Below are 13,630 nucleotides of genomic sequence, written 5' to 3'. Positions count from 1 at the left end.
AAAGACGCGCAAATCGATTATGCCTTCATTGGCAAATCGAGAAAACAAGACGCGCACAATACAAAAAAGACGTGCAAATCGATTATGCCTTCGTTGGCAAATCGAGAAAACAAGACGCGCGCAATACAAAAAAGACGTGCAAATCGATTATGCCTTCGTTGGCAAATCGAGAAAACAAGACGCGCACAATACAAAAAAGACGCGCAAATCGATTATGCCTTTGTTGGCAAATCGAGAAAACAAGACGCGCACAATACAAAAAAGACGTGCAAATCGATTATGCCTTCGTTGGCAAATCGAGAAAACAAGACGCGCACAATACAAAAAAGACGTGCAAATCGATTATGCCTTCGTTGGCAAATCGAGAAAACAAGACGCGCACAAGACAACAAAGACGCGCAAATCGATTATGCCTTCGTTGGCAAATCGAGAAAACAAGACGCGCACAAGACAAAAAAGACGTGCAAATCGGTTATGCCTTCGTTGGCAAGTCGAGAAAATAAGACGCGCACGACACAATAAAGTCGTGCTAATCGATCACGCCCTCATTGGCAGATCGAGAAAATAAGCCACGCACGATCAACCCGAAATAAAAGGCCGTCCCTCGCGACGCACAAAGGCCGTCCCTCGCGACGCACAAAGGCCGTCCCTCGCGACGTGCGAAGGCCATTCCTCATGACACGAACCCGAGAGCGTTCATCCCGCATCCGTATAAAGGCGTAGATTTTGAGTTTCCACTCGATCTACGCTCAACCGGAAACTCGGGGGGTCAATGTTGTCGGTCCGTCTCGGACCGACGAGAACTAAGGCATCGCTTAGATCCACGCGACCGGTGCAAGGCCCGCACAGCGGCTCCCGGCCGGCGGCCGCCCGGCGTATGACCGGCCCAAAGCCGGCGCCCGGCCACTGGCCGGCCCAGAGCCGGCGCCCGGCCGCTGACCGGCCCAGAGCCGGCGCCCGGCCGATAGCCTTACCCGAGGCCGGCGCTCCAAGGCCGGCTCTCCATGGCCAGCACTCCATGGCCGGCACTCCAAGGCCGGCGCTCCAAGGCCGGCTCTCCAAGGCCGGCGCTGGCCAAGGCCGGCTCTCCAAGGCCGGCTCTCCATGGCCGGCTCTCCATGGCCGGCACTCCAAGGCCGGCGCTGGCCAAGGCCGACTCTCCATGGCCGACACTCCATGGCCGGCACTCCAAGGCCGGCGCTCCAAGGCCGGCTCCCCAAGGCCGGCTCTCCATGGCCGGCACTCCAAGGCCGGCACTCCAAGGCCGGCTCTCCATGGCCGGCACTCCAAGGCCGGCGCTGGCCAAGGCCGGCGCTCCAAGGCCGGCGCTCCAAGGCCGGCGCTCCAAGGCTGGCTCTCCAAGGCCGGCGCTGGCCAAGGCCGGCGCTCCAAGGCCGGCGCTCCAAGGCCGGCGCTCCAAGGCCGGCTCTCCAAGGCCGGCTCTCCAAGGCCGGCTCTCCATGGCCGGCACTCCTCCAAGGCCGACCCAAACTTGCTCACTCGGCCAAGGGGTCTCCATACCACCCCTTGGCTGCCTATAAATACCAAGGCACCCCCCTTGGTCCAGGTAATCCATTCTTGAGCACTGAAACGCTGCCGAACTCGTACCTCGCTCGTTTCTCTCAAGCTTTGGCCTCTAAACACCCCTAAAACCTCTATACTCCACCTCAATCACACTAATGTTGAGCGTCGGAGAGGTAAACAGGGGCACCCCCCTGTTTCCCCTTTGTAGTTCACGTGTTCTCTACTCCTTTTCAGGTACTCTCACGAACTCAAGGGACATCCACAGCTAAGGGACGACTCGGGATACCGGGTCCGACACGCTCGAGTCAAGACGAGACCACTTGGTCCGGCCTTGGGTCTAACCGTCTTTGGCTCCTAAATAGTTGTCCGAAAAACAGCGACAACAGCGGTGATGGTGAAGCTCGGCGAGGGTGAAGATGGAGCTCGAAATTTGTTTCTTCTTTCTCTGGTTTTTTTTTCGGCCGAGTAACGTGAGGAAGAAGAGGGAAAGAAGAGAGAGAATGGTGAGATGGCCGTGTAAGAGAAGGATGAGTGGATTAAGAGGCTACGTGGGACTCTCACGTTACGCCACGCGTGTACAAGTGGTCCACTGAAAAATTGAGACGACTCTCTTAAAACGACCCCTTTTTCTCTTTTTCTTTCAACCTCATCTTTCAAAATGTTCCACATAAGTCCTTTTAAAATAAAATCTCACAATCCTGTCCTTAATTAATTAAAAATAATCTTGAAAAATAACCGAGAAAATTATTATTATTTCCCGTTATTTAGAATATATTTAAGGGATCTCGGAATTTATTTTTACTCTTGAGATTTTTAAATCTCCGAGTACGTTCCGAATAATAATATTGAATTACTCGAATATTCTCATTCCGAAATTTCATCGACCTTAAATATTATCATTTTCCAAGATATTTAAAATTTAATGACGTCTCACATGCAACAAGAATTTGAAATAAAACCCGTCCATTTTATTCAAATTCACAAGTCGAGCGTTTACAAAAGTTTATACATTACAATCCCTACCCCCTTAGAAGAGTTTCGTCCTCGAAACTTAAAACAGAGTAGGGTACTTCTTTTGTATCTCACTCTCAAGCTCCCTTGTAGCTTCTTCTACAACATGCCTCTTCCACAAAACCTTGACCAAAGGAATGGTCTCGTTCCTCAAAACTTTATCTTTGCGATCATGAATCGCAATGGCCGGCTCTTCATATCTGATTTCAGGACAGATCTCAACCTCTTGCTCTTGTACGATATGCGAAGGGTCAGACACGTACTTCCATAGCATGGACACATGAAACACATCATGAAGGTTGGACATAGATGGCAGTAACGCCAAGCGATAAGCGGTCTTGCCTACATGCTCAAGGATCTCAAAAGGTCTCATACCTCTGACTGAGCTTCCATTTTTTTTTCCAAACCTCATAACTCCTTGCATTGGTGAGATCTTCAGAAAAACTTTCTCTCCTGCTTCGAACAATAGAGGCCTCCTACGCCTGTCAGCATAGTTTTTCTGACGACTCTAGGACGTTTTCATTCGAGCTTAGATCTTCTTAACCGCTTCTGTGTTTGTTCAAGCATATCATATCCAATAAACTTGCTCTCACCAGCTTCATCCCAATGAACTGGAGAGCGACACTTCTGCTCATACAAAGCTTCATATGGCACCATGCCAATCGTCGCCTGGTAGCTGTTGTTGTACGAGAATTCAACTAGCGGAAGATAACGACTTCACGAGCCCTGGAAGTCTTAAACACAAGCTCAGAGCATATCCTCCAATAATTGGATCGTTTGTTCGCTTTGACCATCGGTTTGCGGGTGAAAAACAGTACTAAACTTCAAGCGAGTTCCTAGGTTCTCTTGTAATCTCTTCTAGAACCCGGATGTTTGTTGGAATCGATCTAGGGTTTAAGAAAATAATTAACGCTTCGGTAAGCGGTGGAATTTTAAAAATTTTCTTTTACAAGTAAAAACGGTTTTTTTACTAACCTAGACAAAAGAGCAAGTACACGTAATTAAAAACTATTATGAGCTAAGAAGTTTACTAACCTTTCTTGAAGCTTGATCTTTGAGAAGCTCTTAGAAAGTTGCAATGCTCGTCTCCCCTCGCAGCACGTCCCTCTTTCTTTCCTCGGCACCTCGAGCAACCACGAAAGTTTCTATCACTAAATCACTCTAGAGAAAAGGAATTAGTGAGTGGGCACTTTTAAACACTACGACTTAAGAACGAGTCTTGAAGTCGCAGAGCTAAACACTAGGTCAAATGAGGACCTAGGTGCCAAAACAATAAAATGAAATTGAAGAGAGAGGGAGAGAGAGGATCGACCAAGTCTAGAGAAAGAAGCTCTCAATCTCTAAAACTTTGGGATGAATAGAATGAGAGGAATGAGGGTCCTATTTATAGGAGAAGGGTTGGCCTTGGAAATAAGTAGTTTCCTCTTATTTTCCAACCCTTTTTTTTAGCAATCTTTTATTGCCCAAATCTCCTAAATGGGCGCCTACATCAACACATCCCCAAGGGATTAGTTTCCTCTTTTATTCCATGCCTTGCCTTTGACTCTCTCTTGGCCGAAATTCTACTTTCATCATAGAGGAAATTTGTTTCCTCTTTTTCTTTTGGCAAGTATCTACATACATTTATGCAGAAAATAATCTCTCTTTCTCTTTGGGTGTGGGCGCCTATCACCTTCTAGAATGGGCTTCTAGAAGCTTTTCCATTTGTTCATGACAACATGAAAAAGGCCCATTAAGAATTTTCAATAAAATTAATCCACAAGGCCCAATTAATCATATTATGGCCGAGTGTTACTTGTCATCAAATGACCTTGTCAAAAAATTTATAGACATTCATTTCATCATGTCTCAAAAGACAAAAATACCCTTTTGACAATTTTCGTTCTTGTTTTGACTTAGCTTCCAGTTTAACTATTCCTACTCGATGTGATTCATGACAGTGACCTCATGGACCCAAATGAACAAAGCTTGAGCTAAACACTTGGACTCAAAATTTTACAAACCTTTTCCAAGTTTAACTTAATGCCAACTGACTCCACTAAAGAGTTGACACTGAAAATCTCTCGGTTCAAATGAATTTATTTTCTACTCAAGAATTCAACCTAATTATGATGAGCGGATCCACTGAATATTATATATGTTTACCCTTCATGAATGTCATCAGCTAGTCGGGATTTACTAAATTACCATTTTACGCTTCTAGCTGTTATTTCCTCAACTCCTTTGTCGCTTGTGAATAAGTTAGAAACAATATATTGACGAGGAGCTAACAAGTCACATTGTTTCATCCAAAAGAGTCAGGACTCAATTTGGACACTGGTCAGTTCATTTATTCACACTCCAAGGAACAAAGCATGAGGTGACATACATTGCATTTCAGCAATCTTGTACATGAATTCCATATCTATGAGAACTTCACAAAGTTACTCATGACATTCTCACAACTTAGTACTTCACCAATAGGCCCTGTTCGGAATCACATAGTGAGTCCGAACTCTGACTTTCTCAAATGAGAATACGTAAGCTGTGAAATGGCATGTCTCATTTCAGGATTAAGGTAAGCATGATGCAATTCATACATAGTGACTTCGAGACATAAAAGGTTAAATGGTTTGTTCTTATCTTGTCTCTAGAAGTGCAGTGGTCAATTCCGTACCTTCGGAAGATACCTAGAAGAACTATAGAGTCTCCAACTCTCAATGCCTCATAACCAGACATCATAGATTCTTCTAACAATCATACTGAGGTCAATAGTCCTTTGACCATTAGATTGCGAATATATCGTTTTAAGCAAACTACGAAGAGTTTGTTCATGCAAATCTACATTTGCCTCTTCGTAAGTTGTTAAGTTTGTTTATGGACTAAAAGACTAAGGTTTTATCATAAAGCTTCAAACAAAGAAAGAATGAATGAACGTTTCAACTTTTTATTAATGAATAAGCAATTACAAGCAAGAGTCTTCATAAGACTATATGACATCATATGTACATAAATACACACTACAACTCTTCTTGTGGGCACCATTGACAACAAACTCCCACTTGACTCAAAGAAGATGTGTGTAGTAGTTCATGCCTAATCCCTCTCGATTTTGGTCGAAGACCTTGTTCGCTAGGGCCTTGGTGAATGGATCTGCCAGAGATCTAATTCACCTCCACGTCTCCGCGCTGCGCGATCTCTAGAATCAAATGGTATTTCCTCTCAATATGTTTAGAGCGCTTATGGCTTCGATGTTCCTTTGAGTTAGCGACAGCCCCACTATTATCACAATAAAGGGTCATGGGCTCGTCGACGTTTGGAATAATTTCCAAATACTTAAGGAATTTTCTAAGCCATACAGCCTCTTTGGATGCTTCACAAGCAGCCACATATTCTGCTTCCATTGTGGAGTCATCAATGCAAGATTGCTCAATACTTCTCCACACAACAGCTCCACCATTAAAGATGAACACAGATCCTGAAGTTGATTTCCTGGAATCCTTATCCGCTTGAAAATTGGAGTCGGTATATCCCGTCATAGTCAGGTCAGTATCATGTTCCTAGTTCTTTGAAGATACTTAAGAACATGCTTAACAGCAATCCAGTGCTCGGGTCCAGGGTTGGATTGGAAACAGCTAACTATGCCAACGGCGAAACAGATGTCAGGTCTAGTGCAAAGCATAGCATACATAAGGCTTCCTACGACAGAGGCGTAAGGAATTTTCCTCATGTCTTCAATCTCTTGTGCAGTCTTGGGAGACTAGTCCTTAGAGAGTGAAACTCCATGCCTAAAGGGTGTTTGGCCCTTCTTGGAGTCTTGCATCGAGAAGTGATCCATTACCTTTTCAATATAAGATGCTTGAGAGAGCGACATGGTCCGGTTTTTCCTATCTCGAAAGATTTGGATCCCCAGAATGTACGCGGCTTCTCCTAGATCCTTCATATCGAATTGCTTTGCCAGCCAGACCTTAACCTCAGATAACTTACCCACGTCATTACCAATGAGGAGTATATCATCGACATATAGTACCAGAAACACAACTTTGCCTTCGTGTATTAACTTGTAAACACAAGGCTCATATATTGACTGTTTAAGCCGAAGCTTTTCACAGTTTCATCGAATCTGATATTCCATGACATAGATGCTTGCTTTAATCCATAAATGGACTTAAGAAACTCACAAACCTTGGTCTCTTGACCTTCTTCCACCAAACCGTCTGGTTGAGCCATGTAAATGCGCTCGTCAAGATTGTCATTCAGAAAGGCTGTCTTGACATCCATTTGCCAGATCTCATAGTCGAGAGCTGCAACTATGGATAGGAGTATGCGGATGGATTTAAGCATCGCGACTGGTGTTGTCGCCGTTTTTCGGACAACTATTTAGGAACCACAGGCAGTTAGACCCGAGGCCGGACCAAGTGGCCTCGCCTGGGCTCGAGCGTGTCGGACCTGGTTGCCCAGATCTTCCCTTGGCTGTCGATGGTGTCTGAGCTCGCCGGGGTACCTAGAAAGAATAAGAGAACCGTGAGCTAAGAAGGGAAAACAGAGGGGGTGCCTCTGTTTACCTCTCCGACGCTCAATATTAGTGGGATTGAGGTGGAGAATAGAGGGTTTAAGTGTTTAGGGACCGAGACTTGAGAGAAACTAGCGAAAGGTGAGTTCGGCAGCGTTTCAGTTATCAAACTTGGATTACCTGTTGAAGAGAGTGGGCCTCTTGTATTTATAGACGACCAAGGGGTCATTGGTGGGCCCCTTGGCCGAGTGAAGCAAATGGCCGAGGATAGCCATTTGGCCGAGGATAGCCCATGGCCGAGGATAGCCCATGGTCGAGGATAGTGTAGGCCCGACCGAGGATAGCATAGGGTGGCATCACTAGTGGGCCCCTCGGCTGGGGATAGCACGGGCTCGGCAGGGGATAACATAGACTGGCCCTATTGATGTGCCCCCCTGGCCGGGGATAACATAGGCTGACGTCATTGGCGTGCCCCTGGGCTGAGGACAACATGGGCTGGCGTCATTGGTGGGCCCCTTGGCCGAGGATAACACAGGCTCGGCCGAGGATGGCATAGGGCCGAGGATAGGCCTGTGAGGCCGAGGTCGAGCTCGCGAGGCCGAGGTTGTTCGTGAGGCCGAGGTCGAACGGTCGGGCTGAGGCCGAGGTCGAACGGGCGAGCTAAGGCCGAGGTCGAGCAGTCGAGCTGAGGCCGAGGTCGAGCTCGCCAGGCCGAGGTCGAGCTCGCCAGGCCGAAGTCGAGCTAAGGCCGAGGTCGAGCGCGCCAGGCCGAGGTCGAGCTGAGGGCGGGTCGAGCTCGTCAGGCCGAGGTCGAGCTCGCCAGGCAGAGGTCGAGCTGAGGCCGAGGTCGAGCTCGCCAGGCCGAGGTCGAGCTGAGGCCGAGGTCGAGCTCGTCAGCCGAGGTCGAGCTGAGGCCGAGGTCGAGCTCGCCAGGCCGAGGTCGAGCTGAGGCCGAGGTCGAGCTCGCCAGGCCAAGGCCAAGGTCGAGCTGAGGCCGAGCTGAGGCCGGGGTCGAGCTCGCGAGGCCGAGGTCGAGCTCGCGAGGCCGAGGTCGAGCTCGCGAGGCCGAGGTCGCTCATGAGGCCGAGGTCGAGCTCGGTCTTGGGCCGGCCTTTGGCCGAATCGGCCCAATGGGCCGATTAACGGCTAGGGCAAGTCCGATTGCTTTTTTCCCTTTGAATAGCTTTGATCGGGATCAGGCCGATAACATTAGCCCCCCGAGTTTATCGTCGAGTGAAGCTTGTGCGGTAAACTCAAGATTGCCGTCATCGCCAGCCCACTGAAGCGATCCGTCGCGAAAAAGGTTCGACCCGAGCCTCCTTCACTATTTAATTTCCCTTCTTTGGTTTCTTTTCGTTTTTGCCTCGCTACACGTGTCAATGGTCCCCACTAACCATCTGTCGGGGCGTGGGTCCGTTGAAGATGACCTCTTCCATCTGCTCGTGGATCAAGATGCTAACCTAGATGATCTTTGGGCGCAATTCTTACCCCCTGTGGATACCCAAAACGCAGCGCCCTCATCACCGCCTTCGGGCAACAGGTCGGTTGAGATGGCTGGAGGCGATCCTCGTTCGGTCGATGCGCGGCTGGCCGACGCGGAGGAGGGTACGCGTACCGGAGTCGACGCCAGAGGGGACCCCGAGGTCGTCGGGGATGCGCGCGGCCTGGGGGGAGGTGCGCCCGGTGAGGCGAGTCCGTGCGGAGGCGGGCCGACCCCCGTCGGCCTTGTCTGTGCTGGAGGTGTTGCTGGGGGAGGCCCAAACCGCGCTGGTGGAGCACCCGCCCTGGAAGGAGTCGCGTCGGCCGAGCCGGACGCAGGGAGAGTCGCGCCGGTCCCGGGCGGCGACGCTGGGACCGTCTGGCAGTCGAGCGGCGGCGAGGGAGGCCCGGGTACTCTGGGTCCGTCCTCCCTTGAGGAGGGATGCATCGGTGGAGGTCGATCGGAGGCGGGCGGCGTTGCTGGCGGTAACGCCAGCACTAGAGACGAGGAACGCCGGCCGGACAGCGTCGGCCAAGGGGCGGCGGCCGAGACGCTGGTTGCCCTAGCCCTAGGGGTCGGTGGCGTCCCACCTGGCAAGCCGGGCTGTGCCGCCGAGCCAGGCGCAAGCGCGAATGGGCCGGGTGAGAGCCCAAGGAGCCCGGGTGGCCTGGGCGCGCGAGGGAACTCTCTTGACAGGTCGGGCGCCGACGGTGGGCCCGCTGCCGGGCCGGACAAGGAGGAGACAGGGCCGGCTGGCTTGGGCGGCCGCCGTGAGGGGTCTGCAACCCGTGGTGACCTGGACTGCTTGGGCGTTGATGTCCCGAGTTTGCTCTCGGTCGTTAGCTTCGCGAGTTTAAGGAAGCGTTATGGCATCCCGGACTCGGTGTCGATCCCGAGGCCGTTGCCCGACGATCGCCCGACCCGTCCTCCGAATGGACACGCGGCCATCCACGAGGCGAGTCTTCGCAGGGGGCTACGGTTACCCTTCCAGCCGGTGATTCAAGAGCTATTGATTCGGTTGGGGGTGCACGCGTCGCAGATGTCTCCGGCCTTCTACTGGGCGGTCGTCGCGTGCCATATGATGCTCTACCGAGCGAAGAAGTGGGCGGTTACCACCGACGATATCCAAGATCTCGTGGTCGTTCACGGGGTCCCGGGGAAACCGGGCTTCTACTGTGCGTGCCCTCGGAAGCGCATCTCCATCGTTACCAAGTTTACCTCGAAGCATCGATACCCTTGGGTGTGGGTTTCCGAGTCGGCCTTTGGGTCCGCGCCCTTAGCGTTTGGGCCCGCGATCGACTTTCCCTCCGTCGGGGACGTAGAAGATTCCGAACTCGTATCTGTGATCAAAGCGATCCCGGATTCGAGGACCGGGTGGTTCGTGCCTTATGGCAACGTCCCTCCGTGCCTCGATCTTCGCGTGGAGGTTGCGGAGGACCTTGTATCAGAGGCGGGGGTTTCGTCCGTCCCTCCCCCCGATGCGGGGGGTACTATCCGTTCACACGCTCTCGCGTTATCGCGCTCTCTGTTGTATTTAAGCTTATCGTGTGTATTCCAACTTACTGCCGTCTCTCTCTCTTTCAGATACCATGCCCAGACGACATCGGCCACGCACATACGTGCCGACCGTGGCACCTATCGCTGAAGCCACAACCGCGGCTTGCCCCGAGCCGAGGTTCGCCGCCGAGGGTCGCCGCCGTGGGCGGGGAACGAGGCGATTTCTTCTAACAAGCGATCGTCGTCGTCGATTCCCTTCGGGCCACCCTCCGGCCACAAGCGCGCCCACACATCGACGGTGCCGGATGGCATGAATTCGATGCTCCTGGCGGAGGCGGCGGAGTTGAGGGATCAGTGCTCCCGAGGGATTCTTGAGACCTCTCTGCGGGACTTCAAGGGTTTGCTGACGGCAATAGATCTGGAGCATTTTAAAAACGGGATCGGCGATGCCCGAAAGGTACGATACGCCTGCTTATCTCATGCGTAACCCTTATGCTTACTTCGATTATATGTATATCGCTTGTCTTTGCAGATGCTCGCACGTCAAGAGCGAGGCAGTTGCATTCTCCGGGACCTGCTGCGGCGCATGCAGATTATGGAGAAGGACAAGGAGAGCACGGCGGCCGCCCACGTTGACGCCCTAGCGGGAGCCCGTACTGCCCGAGAATTCCAAGCACTCGAGGAGGAGCTGAAGCAAGCTCGCGAGGAGTTGGCAACCGAGAAATTGCTTCGCATGGCCGGGCAGGCGTCTCGGGAGAAGGCGGAGCAGGCGGCCGATACCTTCTTAGGGGAGACAAAGAAGCTCTAGGCGGCGCTCTCGAGTCGGGACGAGGAGCTGAACATCGTCCACGCCCGGATGTCAGCGAGTGAGATCTCCCGGGTCAAGGCCGAGAGGGAGAGGGATACTTTGCGGGCGGAGGTGCAGATCCTTGCCGAGGCGAAAGACGACGCCGTGCAGTACAAGACGGACCTGGAGGATGACTGGGACCTCGCGCTGGAGGCGGCCCGCTATGAGGCAGCCAAACGGGTCCGAGATGCGACCGTGAAGGAGAGCGTGTCTCGCGGGACCACGTTTTCCTTCTTCAACGTCATGTTTCCTCTTCTGGACGGCGAGTCGCCCGAGGACGACCTGCGTACTCAAGCCCCCGTGGAAGCCGCTCGGTCGGCGAACCTCCAACTCGACGGAGAAGTCATCGGTGGGTTTGGCGCCCCCTGCCCCGAGGAAGATGAAGAGCAGATCGACTTCGGCTCGGAGTAGCTGGGCTTGTTGTCAATGGTGCCCACAAGAAGAGTTGTAGTCTTTATTTTGAACATTTGATGTAATAAAGTCTCATGAAGACTCTTGCTTGTAATTGCCTATTCATTCATTAATAAAGTTGAAACGTTCATTCAATCTTCCTTGTCTGAAGCTTTATGATAAAACCATAGTCTTTTAGTCCATAAACAAACTTAACAACTTACGAAGAGACAAATGTAGATTTGCATGAACAAACTCTTCGTAGTTTGCTTAAAACGATATATTCGCAATCTTAGGGTCAAAGGACTATTGACCTCAGTATGATTGTTAGAAGAATCTATGATGTCTGGTTATGAGGCATTGAGAGTTGGAGACTCTATAGTTCTTCTAGGTATCTTCCGAAGCTACTGAATTGACCAGTGCACTTCTAGAGACAATATAAGAACAAACCATTTAACCTCTTATGTCTCGAAGTCACTATGTATGAATTGCATCATGCTTACCTTAATCCTGAAATGTGACATGCCATTTCACACCTTAGTATTCTCATTTGAGAAAGTCAAAGTTCGGACTCACTATGTGATTCCGAACAAGGCCTATTGGTGAAGTACTAAGTTGTGAGTCTGTCATGAGTAACTTTGTGAAGTTCTCATAGATATGGAATTCATGTACAAGATTGCTGAAATGCAATGTATGTCACCTCATGCTTTGTTCCTTGGAGTGTGAATAAATGAACTGGCCAGTGTCCAAATTGAGTCCTGACTCTTTTGGATGAAACAATGTGACTTGTTAGCTCCTCGTCAATACATTGTTTCTAACTTATTCACAAGCGACAAAGGAGTTGAGGAAATAAGAGCTAGAAGGGTAAAATGGTAATTTAGTATATCCCGACTAGCTGATGACATTCATGAAGGGTAAACATAGATAATATTCAGTGGATCCGCTCATCATAATTAGGTCGAATTCTTGAGTAGAAAATAAATTCATTTGAACCGAGAGATTTTCAGTGTCAGCTCTTTAGTGGAGTCAGTTGGCATTAAGCTAAACTTGGAAAAGGTTTGTGAACTTTTGAGTCCAAGTGTTTAGCTAAAGCTTTGTTCATTTGGGTCCATGAGGTCACTGTCACGAATCACATCGATAGGAATAGTTAAACTGGAAGCTAAGCCAAAACAAGAACGAAAATAGTTAAAAGGGTATTTTTGTCTTTTGAGACAAAGGATGAAATGAATGTCAATAAATTTTTTGACAAGGTCATTTTGTGACATGTTTCACTCGGCCATGACTTGATCATTGGGCCTTGTGAATTAATTTCATTTCATAAGAATTTTATTGAAAATTCTTAATGGGCCTTTTCATGTTCTCATGAATAAATGAAGAAGCTTCTAGAAGCTCCTTCTAGAGACATGTTGGGCGCCCAACATACCTAAGGAAAGAGAGTTTATTTTGTGCATAAATGTATTTAGATACTTGCCAAAAGAAAAAGAGGAAACAAATTTCCCACACATGCATGGGGAATTTCGGCCAAGAGAGTAATAGGCAAGCCAAGGAACAAAAAAGGAAACAAATCCTAGCCTTCTAGAAGGCTGCCTTGGGCGCCTAAGAGGAATGGGAAATAAGGGTTATTTTGCTCATGAATATGTGATATTCTATAGAAGAGGAAACTACCTTATTGAAGGTGAGACCTCTCCTATAAATAGGAGCCTCATTTCCTCACAATTCATTCATCCAAAGTTTTAGAGATTGAGAGCTTCTCTCTCTAGACTTGGCCGCCCCTTCCTCTCTCTCTCTCTAGTTTATATTTTCGATTTTTCTTGCTTTGGCACCTAGGTCCTCACTCGACCTAGTGTTTAGCTCTGCGACTTCGAGACTCGTTCTTAAGTCGTAGTGTTTAAAAGTGCCCACTCACTAATTCCTTCTTTTCGAGTGATTTAGTGATAGAAACTTTCGTGGTTGCTCGAGGTGCCGAGGAAAGAAAGAGAGACGTGCTGCGAGGGGAGACGAGCGTTGCAACTTTCCAAAAGCTTCTACAAGGTTCAAGCTTCAAGAAAGGTTAGTAACTTTAATAGCTCATATTAGTTTTTATTTACATGCACATGCTCTTGTCTAGGTTAGTAAAAACTAGTTTTACTTAAAAAGAAAATTTTTAAAATTCCGCCGCTTAACGAAGCGTTAAACTTTTTCTTAAACCCTAGATCGATTCCAACAAATGGTATCAGAGCTATGGTCAAAGGAATGCATGTGCATGTTTTTAAATTATGAGCTTGAAAATCGTTTTCGAAAGTTTACTAATTTTGTGACAAGTTAGAATTGTAATCTTAGATTTTTTTTAATTTATTGCTCATGCCTTTAAATTAAAAACCATGTTGTTTTTCTATGAGTTTGGGATGAT

The 13,630-nt window shown here is 49.1% G+C and overlaps 1 protein-coding gene across 1 annotated transcript; it reads right to left on the bottom strand.

The window, feature by feature from the left end:
- Window positions 1-2,575: 2,575 nt before the first annotated feature.
- LOC149397615 (uncharacterized) lies at window positions 2,576-3,192 on the bottom strand. Its single transcript, XM_089614291.1, has 2 exons — window positions 3,129-3,192; window positions 2,576-2,877 (listed from the first exon to the last, which is right to left on the bottom strand). Exons 1-2 carry the CDS (start codon window positions 3,190-3,192, stop codon window positions 2,576-2,578), a joined length of 366 nt encoding a protein of 121 aa, XP_089470417.1.
- Window positions 3,193-13,630: the final 10,438 nt, after the last annotated feature.

This window comes from Urtica dioica, chromosome 5 (genome assembly GCF_054948205.1).
Source record: "Urtica dioica subsp. dioica isolate 48M chromosome 5, U.dioica_male_clone48M_v1_H2, whole genome shotgun sequence".
Taxonomy (NCBI): Eukaryota; Viridiplantae; Streptophyta; class Magnoliopsida; order Rosales; family Urticaceae; genus Urtica; species Urtica dioica.
The sequence above is the reverse complement of the archived record's forward strand: the minus strand, read 5'-3'. Positions and strand labels throughout refer to the sequence as shown.